The 20,183-nt window shown below is 42.0% G+C and overlaps 1 protein-coding gene and 6 non-coding genes across 11 annotated transcripts; all 7 read left to right on the top strand.

Annotated features, from left to right (window-relative positions):
• Positions 1-4,544: 4,544 nt before the first annotated feature.
• Positions 4,545-8,530, top strand: LOC112228437 (heat shock cognate 70 kDa protein-like). Of its 5 annotated transcripts, XM_042309311.1 has the most exons (7): positions 4,545-4,662; positions 5,174-5,372; positions 5,728-5,823; positions 6,018-6,230; positions 6,483-6,688; positions 7,733-7,925; positions 8,131-8,530. In XM_042309311.1, exons 2-5 carry the CDS (start codon positions 5,246-5,248, stop codon positions 6,686-6,688), a joined length of 642 nt encoding a protein of 213 aa, XP_042165245.1. In that variant the 5' UTR covers positions 4,545-4,662; positions 5,174-5,245; the 3' UTR covers positions 7,733-7,925; positions 8,131-8,530. The 5 variants fall into 5 exon arrangements, with proteins under 5 accessions (XP_042165245.1, XP_042165241.1, XP_042165243.1 ...); XM_042309307.1 differs by lacking the exon at positions 5,174-5,372 and having other exon boundaries at positions 4,560-4,662; XM_042309309.1 differs by lacking the exons at positions 5,174-5,372; positions 7,733-7,925; positions 8,131-8,530 and adding exons at positions 6,887-7,076; positions 7,183-7,322 and having other exon boundaries at positions 4,560-4,662.
• LOC112229143 lies at positions 5,881-5,974 on the top strand. Its single transcript, XR_002950121.1, has one exon. It is a non-coding gene; the product is annotated as a small nucleolar RNA SNORD14 (small nucleolar RNA).
• Positions 6,303-6,396, top strand: LOC121841445. Its single transcript, XR_006080472.1, has one exon. It is a non-coding gene; the product is annotated as a small nucleolar RNA SNORD14 (small nucleolar RNA).
• LOC121841444 lies at positions 6,727-6,820 on the top strand. Its single transcript, XR_006080471.1, has one exon. It is a non-coding gene; the product is annotated as a small nucleolar RNA SNORD14 (small nucleolar RNA).
• Positions 7,149-7,242, top strand: LOC112229155. The gene has a single exon (XR_002950131.1). It is a non-coding gene; the product is annotated as a small nucleolar RNA SNORD14 (small nucleolar RNA).
• Positions 7,573-7,666, top strand: LOC121841447. Its single transcript, XR_006080475.1, has one exon. It is a non-coding gene; the product is annotated as a small nucleolar RNA SNORD14 (small nucleolar RNA).
• LOC112229164 lies at positions 7,966-8,059 on the top strand. Its single transcript, XR_002950140.2, has one exon. It is a non-coding gene; the product is annotated as a small nucleolar RNA SNORD14 (small nucleolar RNA).
• Positions 8,531-20,183: the final 11,653 nt, after the last annotated feature.

Raw genomic sequence — 20,183 nt, 5'->3', positions numbered from 1 at the left:
AGGCATGACAGAAATATGGTTGTGAGGTATGGGGTCAGCTCACCATCCAAGAATTCACTAAATGTGCCAAACACCAAATAGAGACTCTGCATCCTCTGTGTACAACGTAAAACACCAAATAATGCATGCTGAGCAGAATTAGGCCGATATCTGCTAATTATCAAAACCCAGAAAAGATAAGTTAAATTCTACAACCATCTAAAAGGAAGCGATTCCCGAACCTTCCATAGCAAAGCCATCGCCTACAGAGAGGTTAATTTAGAGAAGAGTCCCCAAAGCAAGCTGGTCCTGGGGCTCTGTTCACAAACAGACCCCACAGAGCCCCAGGACAGCAACACAATTAGACCCAACCAAATCACGAGAAAATAAAAAGATAATTACTGTCACGCCCTGGTCTTAGTATTTTGTGTTTTCTTTATTATTTTGGTCAGGCCAGGGTGTGACATGGGTTATTTATGTGGTGTGTTTTGTCAAGGTTTTTTTTGTAGGTTATGGGATTGTGGTGTAGTATAGTTGTCTAGAAAAGTCTATGGTTGCCTGGAGTGGTTCTCAATCAGAGGCAGGTGTTTATCGTTGTCTCTGATTGGGAACCATATTTAAGCAGCCATATTCTTTGAGTGTTTTGTGGGTGATTGTTCCTGTCTATGTTTGCACAAGATTGGGCTGGGCTGGGCTGGGCTGGGCTGGGCTGGGCTGGGCTGGGCTGGGCTGGGCTGGGCTGGGCTGGGCTGGGCTGGGCTGGGCTGGGCTGGGCTGGGCTGGGCTGGGCTGGGCTGGGGCTGGGCTGGGCTGGGCTGGGCTGGGCTGGGCTGGGCTGGGCTGGTACGTTTATTGGTTTTGTTTTGTATTGTTTGTTATAATCTTTATTAAAGATGTTTAATAATAACCACGCTGCATTTTGGTCCTCTCTTTCGACAGAAACCCTTAACAATTACTTGACACATTAGAAAGAATTTACCAAAAAAACTGAGTCAACTGGAATGCTATTTGACCCTAAACAGAGAGCACATGTGGCAGAATACCTAACCACCTTGACTGACTCAATTAAGGAGAGATTTGACTATGTACAGACTCAGTGAGCATAGCCTTGCCATTGAGAGGCTGCTGTAGGCAGACCTTATTCTATGGGCTCTGTCTGTAATCATAACCAGTAGTGTATATACCAGGAATAATGAAACAGAATAATAATGATGTTTGAATCTATGAATTATGTATGACCACTGGATACTTTGCCACTCAAAACATTTTTTTTATAGAATATTATGACATTTACTTAATCACTCAATCTTGCCAATGCATATTCTGTAGGATGGGTAAGTGTGAATTTTATATAATTTGACATGATTTTATATGAATCGTGTAAAGAACATATGGACTTTGAAATAAACATGTGAGTGGTAAAACAGGCGAAGTCTGGCGCCAACTTATTCCCACACTTTACAATAACTCTTGCAGTGGTCTTAGGTCCCCATTTAGGCTATTCCCTCCATCACAACACTGCTGCCCTGTTGAAGAGCTTGTGATCTCCATGCAGCATCACAGCACCATGTGTCTTCGGAAAAGCACCCCTCAGCCTCAGATGTCCTTCTGGCGGCACGCAGCCATAGACTCATTAAACCTTAATGTAGGCCTATTTGCCTACTAGCCAAATAAAGTACAGAGCATACACTATGCGTGCAACTCCTCATTCCAACATATTTGAACATTTAATTCGTCATTCAGTCACTATGTCATCCATTCTGTCATTTGTCTGAGTTGCAATAGGAACTAAATCAAAGAGAATAGAACAGTCTTATCCATTTGTTTATTGAAATCCATGTGTGTATTCAAAATATGGCTTTTCTTACGATCCTAACAATATGTACCATCAATGTTTTGGCTGCTATCTGGTTCCATAAATGTATCTCACAGGAGAAAGCATCCAAGTGAGTGAAACAACACCCCTCTCTCTCTGTGTTGGCCAGCTATCTGATGCTGTCTGGTCCAAACGAGTATGACATTGTTCCCGACTGTAGCATTGAAGGCAAAAAAGTATACAAAATCAGACAATCAGCATTAAACTGAGCAAGCTCAACTGTGAATGGTCCTGGTGCACCAAAAGAAAAGTGTAAAGGAAAGCTATCTTGAATTTAGCATCACTATCAAATCCCATTGAGAACATAGGTCATTGACAGAAACTTGAATTGTTGCATCTCGTTGTCCTTCAGTGGCTAGCTAACAAGCTAGCTAAAATGGTCCCTTTCCTAAATTAGCCATGGATGGAGATAGGGATTTGGACTTGTGGTTTTACATAATTCTCTGTACTGGCCAATGTTTGTAATGGCAGTTCTGATCCAACCATTAATTCATACATTGCTGTGACCATGGAAGTTCAATATGTAGCTAGATGTAGAAGGCTAATGTTAACTAGCTAACGTTGCCCATGAATGGAAGTTAGGCTAGCTTACAAGCATTATAGCCAAGTAGCCTAGGACAACAAAATTGTGTACTGTAAAACAGTGATAGACATTTCATCAACATGAAACAGGAGGATGGTAGGGTGAGTCTACATGTTTTTCTACTTGCACAGACACATATTTAGCTTACATTGATTGGACAATTTTTAAAATTATTTTTTTAAACATTTATTTAACTAGGCAAGTCAGTTAAGAACACATTCTAATTTTCAATGACTGGTTAACTGCCTGTTCAGGGGCAGAACGACAGATTGGTACCTTGTCAGCTTGGGGATTTGAACTTGCGGTTACTAGTCCAACGCTCTAACCACTAGGCCACCCTGCCATCTTTTAGTTGTCACTGTATTATATTAATTAAGCAGAGGTGATTTGATGATGTAGAAATGTTAAAGTTGTTTAAGTTGAAATGGTGCTGAGAAAGTGAAGGCAACTCCTGTTTTCTTTGCGTCTTGCGGTAACTCTGTGGTTCTAAATCAATAGTTGGTCCGAAAATGTCGGAATCCTTCACTTGCTTGACCATGCTGTAGGTCATGTAACTAACTGTGTTACTTTACATTAAATATGCTTTGTGGAAGTCACTGGACAGAACTTGCTATCCGGTTTGATGATCAAACAAATGTGTGGTTGAATTTCTGAAATATGATTTGTAAAAACGCTGATGCAAAACTGGGCAAATCAAAGCAGTACATTATGAAGGTAGACTAAAAGTGCTCCTTCAAATAAATCATGCAATGCGAAGTCATACAATACTAGCTAAACTCATGTGTAGAAACACGTAATCTTGCGCACCCCTTCGATATGAGGTTATTTTTACTCTGTAATGAAGTGCTATTTCTTATGCAAATGACCAGCTTACTGCTATTACATTGCTATAACTAAGACAACACATAGCAACGTATTTTCATAGTAAAACACACACACACTCACTTAAACCATCCACAACACTGTCAAAACAGGAGACATGTTAGGCCTCATAACAGGATATCTCTCACACACACACTCACTTAAGACATTGGCTCGAATCTACGTTGTGTCTTTAGATTTCGAGAAAATGACATTTTCACTTCCCTCATTAACTTCCCAAACCCCGGCATGGTTTGGTCTGTCTTGCAAGCGTTCCCCGAAATCTCGGGATTATGCGCATCTGCGTTCAGACACTGGCATAACCATGTAATACCTGGAATCGTTTCTTAATCAGTGTTGCCAACTAATTTTCAGTATAAATTGCTAGAGGCAGGTAGATTTTTGTTTGCCAAGAATTGCTAAATGACGTTGTGATGTTATTACGTGATAACGTAAAACTGCGTCATTATGTAGAATACACAATAACGTTACTCAAATTGACTGGCCATCTTGGAAAAAAATATGATTTGACATTTGTTCAGGTACAGACTCCCACTCTTTTCTGTACAATTTTGATTGAGACATGTTGATTGATGTTGTACATTCTGTTCAAGATCAAACATTCGTGACCAACTATATTCCCGGGTTTGGCTCGTCGAACCCGCACTACTGCTGCTATCAGCCAACAATGATTTGCAATTTGCGGCCTGCCTGGTGCTGCTTGTGCACGAGCTGAGCACCTGCTGCTGACGTCACTCACAATGCACTTTTGCAGCCAGGTACGTGTGTTGGGACTGAGCGTGTGACAGAGAAAATCGTTTTTGTGTAATTTCGAGGGAAAATGCGTACATTTTAGCATTTGAGTCATTTCTCAAAAGTTGCTAAAAGTTAAAAATAAATGTTAAAAAGTTGCTAAATTTGTTGCTAGGTGCTGTTTGAAAATTGCTAAACTGGCATCACTGTTCTTAATGCTTTTGCATGTTGGGTGTCCAGCTTGGAAAGTCGGAGCTCTAGAAAGAGACTCGAGTTCCCGAGTTGGATGATTATCCAAGTCAGAGCTCGTTTTTTCCTCCCGAGTTCCCCATTGCTACGGAACACTCGGAAATCGAGTTTACTGTTGTCTTGACCGCGGCAAGAGCGCTTGGTCTTTGTCACAGAAGTGGGAGGGAACGCATGGGCCGTCCTGTATTTTTATTGGTGTTTTGGACGAAAAGTGGAGTCCAGAGCTATGATTGGTTGCGTTGCTGGCGATATAAAAGTGAAAGAATCACATTTCCTTCTTTCTCTATTCTCTCACAAGGCGAAGGAAGGCTTTGCCGTTTAACTCCGACCAACATCAGCGTCACCCTCGGTCACGAATTTGGTTAGTACAAGATAGTTTATTCTTAACGTAATCAATGCATTTATTTTCGTTCGCCATAAGCATGGTATTTAGCATCGTTATCCGGTCTGAAGAAGGCTAGTAGACACATTGATTTAATAAACTCACTATAACTAGTTTGTCACCATTGGATCCCAATTTACTTTGACTGTTTCTCTAACATGGCTAGCCAACTAAATGTATTCGACTGACGGTTCCAACGTATGTACACATTTTAATTAAAGGAAAAGGCGCGCGATCATCCTCGTAGTTGTCGGCCTAGCTAGTTGTAGCTAGAACGTTCTAGTGCGGTGGTTAAGTCGTTAGTTTCGCACTAGTTTCCGACGTGACGCGGCAATGAAACTGCAACCCACGTGGTGTGGCGCACATTTTAATGGAGAGATTTCTTTACAGAAGTGTAATTATGCGCAATCTAATATGTAGCACTTTTTTATTGATAGAAAGCTTAATTTGTTTTTGGGTGACTTAAACGTATCCCTATTCCTGTGTTTAGGCAACATGTCTAAAAGACCAGCAGTTGGCATTGATCTCGGGAGCACCTACTCCTGCTTGGGTGTGTTCCAGCATGGTTGAAATCATTCCCAACGACCATGGCAACAGGAACACTCCAAGTTATGTTTCCTTCAGACTCAGACTTATTGGTGATGCCGTCAATAATCGGGTTACCATGAACCCCGCAAACACAGTATTCGGTACGTTTTTAAGTTCTGATAATTTATCATTAAATTGCTATATTTTAATTGTAAATTGTATTTGGTTAGCTGTATGGTACGCCGTTTCAATGATTCTACTCGACCCAAGCTCCAAGTTGAATACAAAGGAGAGGCTAAGTCCTACCCAGAAGAAATTTCCTCTGTGGTTCTGGTCAAGATGGAGATTGCTGAAGCCTACGCTGGAAAAGTTATAATTTCAAATGTGTTGACTCTAAATTGATGTATTTATTTTAAATCTGAAAAGGAAGGTGTAGTTTTTAGTTTTGCAATGACTAGTTTCTTGATTCCCTGTTATTGAAATATTAAAATGTATATTGTTTTTTTCTTTCCCTAGACAGTCAACAATGCAGTCGTTGTGCCTGCTTAATTCAACGACTCCCAGTGCCAGGCATCCAAAGATGCTGGCACCATCTCAGGCCTGAATGTAAAGGTAAATGGCTTGCTATGATCTTTATTCTGTTGAGAAGGACTGCAATGCAGGGATTATTCGCTGTGATGAAGTTTATTCCTGCCATTCGTAGTTTCCACCAGAGGTTGAAAGACCAAAGATGGCCCAATACCTTCCTTGGATGTCTGAGCGACTATTTTAATGTACTTCTCGTTTGAAAACCATGTATGTTTTAGCTAATATAGACGGTATCCTCCAGGTGTATGAGGGTGAGAGGGCCATGACCAAGGACAACCTGTTGGGCAAGTTGGCGCTGACTGGAATCCCCCCTGCACCTCACGGTGTTCTTCAGATTGAGGTCACCATTGACGCTAACGACATCATGAAGGTGTCTGCAGCTGACAAGCACACTGGCAAGGAGGACAAGATCACTATCACCAATGACATGGGTAAGTTTGTTGTGGTGATGGCATTGTAAGACTAGAAAATGGCATACAGTTACTAGCCCTGACCCAGTAGTTTCGCTGTGATGAAGTTTATTCCTGCCATTCGTAGTTTCCACCAGAGGTTGAAAGACCAAAGATGGCCCAATACCTTCCTTGGATGTCTGAGCGACGGTAGTACTTTTGAGTCTACAATGATGTACAGTTGAATCTGTGGTTATTTTCATGTTGGTTGACTTGATTGTATTTTGCCATCAGGTCATCTGAGCAAGTCCATTGAGCGCCTGGTCCAGGAGGCTGAGAAGTACAAGTGTGAGGATGATGTGCAGCGTGACAAGGTTTCCTCCAAGAACTCCCTGGAGTCCTACTCATTCAACATGAAACTACAGGGCAAGATCACTGATGAGGACAAGACCAAGATTCTGGACAAATACGAGGTCATTGGCTGGCTTGACAAGAACTAGGTAAGAATTCATTTATGCCTTGTACAGTCTTGGGCCACTCGCTGTGATGAAGTTTATTCCTGCCATTCGTAGTTTCCACCAGAGGTTGAAAGACCAAAGATGGCCCAATACCTTCCTTGGATGTCTGAGCGACTATTTTAATGTACTTCTCGTTTGAAAACCATGTATGTTTTAGCTAATATAGACGGTATCCTCCAGGTGTATGAGGGTGAGAGGGCCATGACCAAGGACAACCTGTTGGGCAAGTTGGCGCTGACTGGAATCCCCCCTGCACCTCACGGTGTTCTTCAGATTGAGGTCACCATTGACGCTAACGACATCATGAAGGTGTCTGCAGCTGACAAGCACACTGGCAAGGAGGACAAGATCACTATCACCAATGACATGGGTAAGTTTGTTGTGGTGATGGCATTGTAAGACTAGAAAATGGCATACAGTTACTAGCCCTGACCCAGTAGTTTCGCTGTGATGAAGTTTATTCCTGCCATTCGTAGTTTCCACCAGAGGTTGAAAGACCAAAGATGGCCCAATACCTTCCTTGGATGTCTGAGCGACGGTAGTACTTTTGAGTCTACAATGATGTACAGTTGAATCTGTGGTTATTTTCATGTTGGTTGACTTGATTGTATTTTGCCATCAGGTCATCTGAGCAAGTCCATTGAGCGCCTGGTCCAGGAGGCTGAGAAGTACAAGTGTGAGGATGATGTGCAGCGTGACAAGGTTTCCTCCAAGAACTCCCTGGAGTCCTACTCATTCAACATGAAACTACAGGGCAAGATCACTGATGAGGACAAGACCAAGATTCTGGACAAATACGAGGTCATTGGCTGGCTTGACAAGAACTAGGTAAGAATTCATTTATGCCTTGTACAGTCTTGGGCCACTCGCTGTGATGAAGTTTATTCCTGCCATTCGTAGTTTCCACCAGAGGTTGAAAGACCAAAGATGGCCCAATACCTTCCTTGGATGTCTGAGCGACTATTTTAGTGTACTTCTCGTTTGAAAACCATGTATGTTTTAGCTAATATAGACGGTATCCTCCAGGTGTATGAGGGGGCCATGACCAAGGACAACAACCTGTTGGGCAAGTTGGCGCTGACTGGAATCCCCCCTGCACCTCACCGTGTTCTTCAGATTGAGGTCACCTTTGACATTGACGCTAACGACATCATGAAGGTGTCTGCAGCTGACAAGCACACTGGCAAGGAGGACAAGATCACTATCACCAATGACATGGGTAAGTTTGGCATACAGTTACTAGCCCTAACCCAGTAGTTTCGCTGTGATGAAGTTTATTCCTGCCATTCGTAGTTTCCACCAGAGGTTGAAAGACCAAAGATGGCCCAATACCTTCCTTGGATGTCTGAGCGACTGAAGTTAAATATTTCTCATTTGAAGGCCATTTAATATTTTGCTCATGTTATTCTGTTTATGTTTCTTAGACTGCTGAGAAGGAAGAGTCTGAGCACCACCAGAAGGAACATCGCCGTGTTGTACCAAGGTGCTGGTATGCCCGACGGCATGACTGGTCGATTCCCCGGAGCTGGTGGTGCGGCTCCTGGTTATCTTAACTGACTTGAGGAAGTCAACTTAACCATTCCACTGTTTCTGCAACTACCTCCCTCACAAGCAACGTTTGAAATGTTCTACCTGTTTGTGATGAGTCAGTGACTCTTGTCAGTGAGATTTTAAAGTTAGAAAAAATGTTGCCTGATCACGCTTCTATTGCAACTTTGTTTGCTACAGAACAGTAATTTTCTGTTTGCTGTCAGATTTCACATGGAGTGTACTGTGCCTTTAAGACAAAATAAAACATGGTGACCTTCCACCTCAACTTCTAAATGTTGATCTCAAGTGCTTTTGATAAGGTCCTTATTTTGGTTAATATTCTTATGTCAAAGTTTAATCTCACTTGTGACTTCCCTTAACCATAAACTTCCAGCTGCTAGACCAGTGTCAGTGTTTGTGGTCCTACCAATAAATATTATAGATATTTAGCAGCACCAACTTAGTCAGGCAATCATCCAGTTTCTCAATAACCATGTTTCGTGCTACAGTTATGCATCCATAAACTTCTCTATATATATATATATGCGAGCTGTTGGCTAGGTACTGCAAGTTTTTGTGATGACACTGCCCTAACTCATCTGGACAAGAGGAATACCTATGTGAGAATGCTGTTCATCGACTACAGCTCGGCATTCAACTCCATAGTACGCTCTCGACCCCGCCCTGTGCAACTGGGTACTGGACTTCCTGACGGGCGGTGAGGGTAGGCAACATCTCCACAGATCCTCAACACGGGCCCCACAAGGGTGTGTTCTGAGCCCTCTCCTGTACTCCCTGTTCACCCACGACTGGCCACGCACGCCTCCAACTCAATCAAGTTTGCGGACGACACAACAGTGGTAGGCTTGATTACCAACAACGGCGAGACGGCCTACAGGGAGGAGGTGAGGGCCCTCGGAGTGTGGTGTCAGGAAAATAACCTCACACTCAACGTCAACAAAACTAAGGAGATGATTGTGGACTTCAGGAAACAGCAGAGGGAACACCCCCATCCACATCGATGGAACAGTAGTGGAGAGGGTAGCAAGTTTTAAGTTCCTCGGCATACACATCACAGACAAACTGAATTGGTCCACTCACACAGACAGCATCGTGAGGAAGGCGCAGCAGCGCCTCTTCAACCTCAGGAGGCTGAAGAAATTCGGCTTGTCACCAAAAGCACACAAACTTCTACAGATGCACAATCGAGAGCATCCTGGCGGGCTGTATCACCGCCTGGTATGGCAACTGCACCGCCCTCAACCGTAAGGCTCTCCAGAGGGTAGTGAGGTCTGCACAACGCATCACCGGGGGCAAACTACCTGCCCTCCAGGACACCTACACCACCCGATGCTACAGGAAGGCCATAAAGATCATCAAGGACATCAACCACCCGAGCCATTGCCTGTTCACCCCGCTGTCATCCAGAAGGCGAGGTCAGTACAGGTGCATCAAAGCTGGGACCGAGAGACTGAAAAACAGCTTCTATCTCAAGGCCATCAGACTGTTAAACAGCCACCACTAACATTGAGTGGCTACTGCCAACACACTGTCAATGACACTGACTCTACTCCAGCCACTTTAATCATGGGAATTGATGGGAAATGATGTAAATATATCACTAGCCACTTTATATATATAATGTTACTTACCCTACATTGTTCATCTCATATGCATACGTTGATACTGTACTCTATATCATCGACTGCATCCTTATGTAATACATGTATCACTAGCCACTTTAACTATGCCACTTGGTTTACATACTTATCTCATATGTATATACTGTACTCGATATCATCTACTGTATCTTGCCTATGCTGCTCTGTACCATCACTCATTCATATATCCTTATGTACATATTCTTTATCCCCTTACACTGTGTATAAGACAGTAGTTTTTTTGGAATTGTTAGTTAGATTACTTGCTCGTTATTACTGCATTGTCGGAACTAGAAGCACAAGCATTTCGCTACACTCGCATTAACATCTGCTAACCATGTGTATGTGACAAATAAAATTTGTTTTGATTTTGAGTGCGACATAGTTAGCTTTACATTCTTATTCGGGACAAACTTACACGAAACAGTATTTAGTGTGCTGTTATCTGCATATAGTCCATTTGGAAGTATTACACTTCACACGGATTCCAAAATATTTGCATAGAACTGTCGCCAGTTAAATGGAAACCTAGCTATTAACTTGCCTCTAATTTGGCATGAAATATAAAGCCTGCTTTTTGCAGTTGACGTTAATGGGCTGTTGGTTAGGGAATTCTTAGTAAGCTGTTTCCGTGCGTGACCAGGTAAATACCCACAGCCTAGATTGCTGTCGCTTTGGTCAGACTGCTTTATATGGTAATTTGGGTAACATTGTCTTCAGTTGCTTTACAGTTAGATTTAGAAAACAGTTATTGCAGTTTGTCAGACTACATATGGTGGGGTAATTTTGCTGAATTATCCCAATAGACCATCTGTAGTAACCCAGTCTATGGTGGTAGATTTATTTCAACAGCGCAATTTGAGTTTTTAATGCAAAGTTTATTCAGAAATGTATGGATGCAAGGAAAGAATGATGGTGCATGAGAAACATGAGTTTAAATCCAAATTACACACATTCAGCTTTCAAACAAGGAACAGTACTGCCCTATTGCACAGCTCTTTAATAAGCAAAATGCAGCAGCTCTTATGGTGTGGTGGCCAATTATATCTTAAATGTCTCCCCTGTGTCCATCTCTTTTTCCATGTTTCCCCTTCCCAGACCAAGGGAGTTCATCAGTGAAAAATAGAGGTAGGGTTGTAGAGAGTCGAGGGACTGAATATAATAAGAAACCTTAGGTGCTGGCTTAAGGCCGGTAGCAACCACCACAGAATGTCCGGTCAGAACAAGGATGAGGCAGATGTCCAGGTTAATGGGAATTTAAAACTTATTCGGGATCCGTATACTGTCCACAGGACGGTTGAGCTAACGTAGACTAATGAAATTAGCATGATGTATGTACAAGAACATTTCCCAGGACATATTTGATATCGGCAGAAAGCTTATTCTTAATCTAACTGCATTGTTTAATTTACAGTAGCTATTACAGTGAAATAATACCATGCTATTGTTTGAGGAGAGTGCACAGTTTTGAACATGGTTATTAATAAACAAATTAGGCACAGCTTTTGTGATGACTAAATTCCTCTTTGCTTCTGAGTACCCTGGTCACACCGCATAAGACAAAGAGCATCTTAGGCAGTCTTGCTACAACATTTAACAGAAACGCAATGGTTCATTGGATCAGTCTAAAACTTTGCACATACGCTGCTGCCATCTACTGGCCAAAATCTAAATTGCAGCTGGGCTGGAATAATACATTATGGCCTTTGTCTTGCATTTCAAAGATGATGGTACAAAAAATGCAAAAGAACGGTTGTTTTTTTTCTTTGTATTATCTTTCACCAGATCTTTTGTGTTATATTCTACATTCCTTTCACAATTCCACAAACGGTACCAATAATATGCATATCCTTGTTACAGGCAGTTAGATTTAGGTATGTCATTTTAGACGAAAATTGAAAGAAAGGGGCGGATCCTTGTAAGATGTCCACACACATCTGACTACTCATGGTTCAGATAAATGAGAATCATGCCCAGTGATAACTGACATTAACTATGTGGTCATTTAGATGCATACACAATTAAACATCAGACACACAGGGATTCAGTCCACAGGAGGAGAAGTTCAGCAGGGGGGTAGGAACGTTTCTGACCACACAGCGTGCTGGGGTCATAGACTGACTGAAACTGAAGTCCCGGGAATCAAGGCCACTGAGGCTGCAGGAGATGTGGTGGTAATTAGTTAGCGTGACCTTGACCAATAGGACGCTAACGAAAGTGGGGGTCCTCTGAATGGGAGACTAAGCTGCCCAACTAGAACTAACCATAAGTGATGGATAGAATCAGCTGACTGAAGCTGGCCATTTTAACAACTGCAATTAAGGGTGATGGAGGACTGCCAATAGCTAGTAAAGAAAGATATTAGGGAGGGGTCGAAATTAACACACCTGTTTCCCAGCGGAAAATGGGGGAGGGTCATGCTTTTTACATTTCAGTCGCAGGGTTTAGTATATTTTTTATTTAGTCCAGGGGAGTGTCATGTAATTTGTAATTGATTAAATGTCAAATCCCTGATACTCTGCTGGGCACGAAATATAATGTGCGCTTAGTCTCAAATGATCCATAGCCTATACTAAAGGCCCAGGCTATACGAAGAGCATGCTTAGAGAAGCACAGGGCACAGTTCTATTTCTAAGAAAATGTACTTCCTTCCCGTTTTTGCGCTGCTGGGATGGTGTATATAAAACTAGGCTACACTGCATTACACACTGCAATGGATAGGCATTCCCAATCATGAGCTTCAGCCTGCCCTGCTTTTTGTTCTGCCTAACCAATGAATGTGCCGTGTGTGGTGATATTTCAGGAAGCGAGTCAAATGTTTCTTCGAATGTATATACACTGCTCAAAAAAATAAAGGGAACACTTAAACAACACAATGTAACTCCAAGTCAATAACACTTCTGTGAAATCAAACTGTCCACTTAGGAAGCAACACTGATTGACAATAAATTTCACATGCTGTTGTGCAAATGGAATAGACAACAGGTGGAAATTATAGGCAATTAGCAAGACACCCCCAATAAAGGAGTGGTTCTGCAGGTGAGGACCACAGACCACTTCTCAGTTCCTATGCTTCCTGGCTGATGTTTTGGTCACTTTTGAATGCTGGCGGTGCTTTCACTCTAGTGGTAGCATGAGACGGAGTCTACAACCCACACAAGTGGCTCAGGTAGTGCAGCTCATCCAGGATGGCACATCAATGCGAGCTGTGGCAAGAAGGTTTGCTGTGTCTGTCAGCGTAGTGTCCAGAACATGGAGGCGCTACCAGGAGACTGGCCAGTACATCAGGAGATGTGGAGGAGGGCAAAAACCCAGCAGCAGGACCGCTACCTCCGCCTTTGTGCAAGGAGGAGCAGGAGGAGCACTGCCAGCTCCCTGCAAAATGACCTCCAGCAGGCTACAAATGCGCATGTGTCTGCTCAAACGGTCAGAAACAGACTCCATGAGGGTGGTATGAGGGCCCGACGTCCACAGGTGGGGGTTGTGCTTACAGCCCAACACCGTGCAGGACGTTTTTCATTTGCCAGAGTACACCAAGATTGGCAAATTCGCCACTGGCGCCCTGTGCTCTTCACAGATGAAAGCAGGTTCACACTGAGCACGTGACAGACGTGACAGTCTGGAGACTCCGTGGAGAACGTTCTGCTGCCTGCAACATCCTCCAGCATGACCGGTTTGGCGGTGGGTCAGTCATGGTGTGGGGTTGCATTTCTTTGGGGGGCCGCACAGCCCTCCATGTGCTCGCCAGAGGTAGCCTGACTGCCATTAGGTACCGAGATGAGATCCTCAGACCCCTTGTGAGACCATATGTGTGCGGTTGGCCCTGGGTTCCTCCTAATGCAAGACAATACTAGACCTCATGTGGCTGGAGTGTGTCAGTAGCTCCTGTCCTCCTCAAAGTTGGATCAGCCTGTAGTGTGGTTTTCCACTTTAATTTTGAGTGTGACTCCAAATCCAGACCTCCATGGGTTGATACATTTGATTTCCATTGATCATTTTTGTGTGATTTTGTTGTCAGCACATTCAACTGTGTAAAGAAAAAAGTATTTAATAAGAATATTTCATTCATTCAGATCTAGGATGTGTTATCTTAGTGTTCCCTTTATTTTTTTGAGCAGTGTATATAAGTTATGTAAATTATTATAAAATGGCTAATTGTGATGTCAATAACTCTGATAAATAGCTTCATTCTTGGCAACAATACAAGCGTACCTCCGGTCCTCCTTATCTTCGCGCGCTCCCTCTCAAACTGAACAGCCACTTTAATAATGGGAATTGATGGGAAATGATGTAAAATATATCACTAGCCACTTTAAACAATGCTACCTAATATAATGTTTACATACCCTACATTATTCATCTCATATGTATATGTATATACTGTACTCTATATCATCTACTGCATCTTTATGTAATACATGTATCACTAGCCACTTTAACTATGCCACTTTGTTTACATACTCATCTCATATGTATATACTGCACTCAATACCATCTACTGTATCTTGCCTATGCCGCTCTGTACCATCACTCATTCATATATCTTTATGTACATATTCTTTATCCCCTTACACTTGTGTCTATAAGGTAGTAGTTTTGGAATTGTTAGCTAGATTACTTGTTGGTTATTACTGCATTGTCGGAACTAGAAGCACAAGCATTTCGCTACGCTCGCATTAACATCTGCTAACCATGTGTATGTGACAAATAAAAATTGATTTGATTTGGACATCAGTAGGCCTAGTCCGCACGTAGATATTTAATTGTAAAAAAAAATATTTATATATATATTTAAAAAAAAATTGACATATATATGTATATATATATATTTTTTTTTTTAAATATATTATATACATTTATATTATATATTTTTATATATTATATTTATATATTATTTATTAACCTCACAATAAGCCATTTTATAATAATTTACATAACTTATATTACTATGAAGCTGCAGCCGCAGAGATGGACAGCGCATGGGTGCTTAATGTAGGCTAATTCGAGAAGGCCTAATTAATTTAAACAGTCTTCATTTTAATTTGACTTCAGGCTACTAACAACAAGGGTTTTGTGTTGGAGCCTATTTCTTCCTATTCAAGAAATAAGAAGTTGGCCTACCTGTTTGACAGATGAAATGATAGTCTTGTATCCATAGATTTTGTCAGCCAATTCCTTCAGTCACCATGCACTCCTTAAATATCTCAGTGAACTGCTTGGTGTGTTAAGTTAAAACCAGGGATCGAATTGAGGGGGTATGTGAGGGATTTGTGGCTTTGGTTAAAGCAAATGGCCAAATGCATAGGCCTAACGTAAACTCACCCAATTCCTACAAATGTGCGCAACCGCAACATTCAAACGAGGCTGTGTTGGTCAAAATCCGGGGTGTGAACTAGGTTTCTATTCAAGCGTTGATCGACATGGTAATGCCTCTATAGTATTGGAGAAAAGTTGAAAAAAACAGACCCTCCGTTACATCTAGACGTGTCATGTCATAACGTACAGCACGCATAAAGCAACTATTTCTGTCTTACAATCTCTCTCCACCAAGTGTAGCACCTCTATCATCCTTTAAAAACAAGAAATGGACAGTGACGGGGGTAAGGTGGGGATACCTAGTCATTTTTTTTGTCATCATTGCATGCAATAATCATTCTCAAAGCCGCTGTTTACTTCTAAGACCACTTTAGCAACGCCCTAAAAACCAGATTCAAATTCGACACAAACCTTGAAATAGGTATGTAATGACACATTATATAAACTCTTTATAGTGTTTTAATGTCATTTTAGAGGCGATAAGGTGATAAGTTAGACAGATCAAGTGAAAAAAAGCCATTTTCCCACACGACATCTCTCCTTCTCACTATCACGCATTAGTTTCGCTTCCCCATCCGCCATTTTTAAAAAGACCCGATGGGGCTCATTGCCTGCTTGAATTATGCAGAAACAGGCAGTGTTTAGGTCATGTAATTGATTCTGTTGGAAAGGGGAGAAATTGTGCTTTACAATGGAATTGACAGTTGATCTGGAAGTATTACGTTTTTGGGGCGCTAAAATAAGGGCAATTGTACGGACCAAGGCGATGTACAAGTATACGTGAGTTTACGTTACCCCTTTAAAATTTAGAACAGATTTGAATGGATCTGATTATATAAAGTGACATATAACAACGCTTTATTCCACAAAGCTTTATGCTAGAAACAAGCTGTAAAATGCCGGGAAAGACGTGACTCCGATGCATACGAGATACCTTAGGTTTGTTTCTATAAGATTCAGAGGCTGCACTACAACCTATAGCCAACGAGACAAATAATTGATTTTGCTTGGGAAGTAATGTGTGATTCTGTCACTATCAATTTACGTTCGACATTTCAACAGGGTATTAAATAACAAGTCAGGAGCAAGCCAGGTAGCCTAAAGAAACTAAATTAATTATTTAGGCTATATTATTATTTCAAGGCTATAGCCTGAAATGTTAAGAAATACATTGTGAAGCATTTGTGATACGCTACAGGATGTCAGGAGTGCATATGCCCAGAACGGGTAAACCTGAGTGGCTTGTAGTCCGATGTAGAAGTAGAAGATGAAGGAACTTTGGAAATATATGGAGGGGGAATACAGTATCCTTAAAGAGGGAGTTTGTTTTTATTGATCTATAAAATATATGACACAAGACACAAGTCTTTTCAGTTGCATTTCTTGAGGAAAACACCAAGTGGTTCAGCAGTCTAAGGCACTGCATCTCAGTGCTAGAGGTGTCACTACAGACCCTGGCTCGTTTCCAGGCTGTCTCACAACCAGCCGTGATTGGGAGTCCCATAGGGTGGTGCACAATTGGCCCAGCGTCATCTGGGTTTGGCCGTCATTGTAAACAAGAATTTGTTTATAACTGACTTGCCTAGTTAAATAAAAAAAACTGAGGTGAAATCAGCCAGCTAAGCTATGCACCGTACACTGCAATCCAGCTGTTTTCTGTGTAACATCACCGAACAAAACAACAAACATATTCGCTAAACCCAGCCCCTTCGTGCTCAGACAATATTTTCCCGGTGTTATGATAATGGACAACACCTCCATCTAGTGGTTGCGTCGGGGACAACAGTTGTTGACAATTGTAGCTAACACCTATCCCCTTTTTCTAACCTTAACCTCAATCTCCTAACCGGCTACGTTATTTCACCTAACCTGCTGTTAGTTCTCCTAACCTTCTACGTTAATTCACCTAACCTGCCACGTTAATTAAAAACTGTAATATCTTATGTTTCACTGAATCGTGGCTGAACGACGACACGGATAATATAGAGCTGGCGGGAATTTCCATGCACCGGCAGAACAGAGAAGCTACGTCTGGTAAAACGAGGGGTGGGGGTGTGTGTCTATCTGTCAGTAACAACTGGTGCGCGATGTCTAATATTAAGTCTCGAAGGTATTGCTCGTACCTTATGATAAGCTGTAGAACACACTATCTACCAAGAGAGTTCTCATTTATATAATTCATAGCCATCTATTTACCACCACAGACCGATGCTGGCACTAAGACCGGACTCAACCAACTCCATAAGGCCATAAGCAAACAAGAAAATGCTAATCTTGAAGCTGAGCTCCTAGTGGCCGGGGACTTTAATGCAGGCAAACTTAAATCAGTTTTACCACATTTTTACCAGCATGTCACATGTGCAACCAGAGGGAAAAAAACTCTAGACCACCTTTACTCCAAACACAGATGCATACAACGCTTTCCCCCGCCCTCCATTTGGCAAATCTGACCATAATTCTATCCTCCTGATTCCTGCTTACAAGCAAAAACCAAAGCAGGAACTACCAGTGACTCGCTCAATACGGAAATGGTCAGATGACTCGGATGCTACGCTACAGGACTGTTTTGCTATCACAGACTGGAATATGTTTTGGGATTTATCCAGTAGCATTGAGGAGTATACCTCCTCAGTCATCGGCTTCATCAATAAGTGCATCGACGACGTCGTCCCCACAGTGACCGTACTTACATATCTCAACCAGAAGCCATGGATTACAGGCAACATCCACATCGAGCTAAAGGCTAGAACTACCGCTTTCAAGGAGTGGGACACTAATCCAGACGCCTATAAGAAATCCCTCAGACTAACCATCAAACAAGCAAAGCGTCAATACAGGATTAAGATTGAATCCTACTACACCGGCTCTGACGCTCGTCAGATGTGGCAGGGCTTTAAAACTATTACGGACTACAAACGCGAGCTGCCCAGTGACGCGGGCTTACCAGACAAGCTAAATGCCTTTTGTTCTCGGCTTCGAGGCAAGTAACACTGAAGCATGCACGAGAGCACTAGCTGTTTTGGATGACTGTGTGATAACGCTCTCGGTAGCCGATGTGAGCAAGACCTTTAAGAAGGTCAACATTCACAAAGCCGCGGGGCCAGACGGATTACCAGGATGTGTACTCAAAGCATGCACGGACCAACTGGCAAGTGTCTTCACTGACATTTTCAACCTCTCCCTGACCGAGTCTGTAATACCTACATGTTTCATGCAGACCACCATAGCATCCTGACCTGTTGCATCACCGCCTGGTATGGCAACTGCTCGGCATCTGACCATAAGGCGCTACAGAGGGTAGTGCGTAAGGCCCAGTACATCACCGGGGCCAAGCTTCCTGCCATCCAGGACCTATATAATAGGTGGTGTCAGAGGAAAGCCCATAACATTGTCAGAGACTCCAGTCACCCAAGTCATAGACTGTTTTCTTTGCTACCGTACAGCAAGTGGTATCGGAGCACCAAGTCTAGGGCCAAAAGCCTCTTTAACAGCTTCTACCACCAAGCCATAAGACTGCTGAACAATTAATAAAATAGCCACCGGACTATTTGGGCCTTTTTATAAACACATTTCATGTGTGTCATTTTACATGACTGGAGACTTTAGCATAATCTTTTTTAATACCACGCAAATGATTGAAATGTCAGGCTACTTTGACACTTAGGTGGGGCTAGTTACCTCCTAGTACCATAAGAACAATGTCTAATTGCTGACACAAAAAAAGCAATGTTTGGAGAAAAAAAGGTATTGGATTAAGGTCATGCTTAAGTATTCAATCCATCAATAGCCTAGACCTAGGTGTGTGGAGGAGACACACAAATTGTACAATATGAGTAAAATATAGTCCTAAAAAATATTTCCAGTTTCAATTACTTACCCAATGATGTGCAGCTCACTCACCAGCTATGGTCAATATGCTCGTGCAAAAATCCTATTCTCTCTTGTTTTAGTTTGTAAAAACAGTACTGTTCACTCAATAGGCGTATTGGGAAGTTGATCAAATATTTTTCGTAGCCTTCAGACAGATAAGTATTTTTGTTTTGTGCTATCCCATGATTGTATTTGAAATATTGAAAAAATGCCTGTTTTGGCTGCATGCTGTTCGCTGACAGATTTTCCACAAGTTTCCGACTGTAGGCAATGCCTTGTGATTGCGCTACACTCAATCCACAGCTAGGCTATACATGCATTTTTTTTAAAGCAATTGATCTTCTGCGGTTAAATTATAGGCCTACTCTTAGTGTAGTATTCTGAATAATTGTATTTATTTCTGAACAGAGGGTAGTAATTCTATAACTTTGGCAAATGTATTTCAATTTTTCAAGGAGGCTGCAGCACTACCAGCACCCTCCCATGGCTATGATTCAATCAGGAAATAAATGATGAAGTATAACTCTGGAGAGATGGTAGTTTCAGGCTCATGTGTATCAGAGCAGAGAAAGGGAAAGATATCAGAGAAAGGGAATCTCATTCTGGTTCTGTGCAGTGGCTATTTTAGCATGTAAATCTTGGTGGGGCAAAAAAAAAGCCACAACACTAAACAATACATTAACTGCACTATAACGGTGACAAACAGTGCCCACAAACTGTTAGGGCCTACATAAAGCTGTCCCAACAGCAGTCCCAACACCTTACCACTGCTACATCTCCGCTATCAGCGGAGCCTTGTCTGGCAGCGAAACAGTTCCATCTAACTCATTTACTGCCTTTAAAAATATATAACTGTTATGGCTGACTTGCTTAAACAAATGTGGTTTCTACTGACAATTGAGATGTACAAACAATGACATAAGGGGACGACTAGTGGATAAGAGGCATTCCGTGATTTTGATTAAGACATTAAGTGAGATAAGACGGAAGTAGTCATTATAACTATTAGTTCAGCACTTTAGAAATGTACAGAATTCAGAACATGGGTCATTCTTACAGTATTTTCCATGTACACTGTGAGAGAAAAGCAACGTATTTAC

This window comes from Oncorhynchus tshawytscha, linkage group LG30, assembly GCF_018296145.1.
Source record: "Oncorhynchus tshawytscha isolate Ot180627B linkage group LG30, Otsh_v2.0, whole genome shotgun sequence".
Classification (NCBI taxonomy): Eukaryota; Metazoa; Chordata; class Actinopteri; order Salmoniformes; family Salmonidae; genus Oncorhynchus; species Oncorhynchus tshawytscha.
This window is presented reverse-complemented; position numbering and strand designations above follow the sequence as displayed.

Coding starts and splice junctions, on each gene's coding strand:
- LOC112228437 (XM_042309311.1), top strand. CDS start 5,246: ATGGTTGAAATCATTCCCAACGACCATGGCAACAGGAACACTCCAAGT. Junction 5,373..5,727: donor CCCCGCAAACACAGTATTCG/GTACGTTTTTAA, acceptor TTCTTTCCCTAG/ACAGTCAACAATGCAGTCGT. Junction 6,231..6,482: donor CACTATCACCAATGACATGG/GTAAGTTTGTTG, acceptor TTTTGCCATCAG/GTCATCTGAGCAAGTCCATT.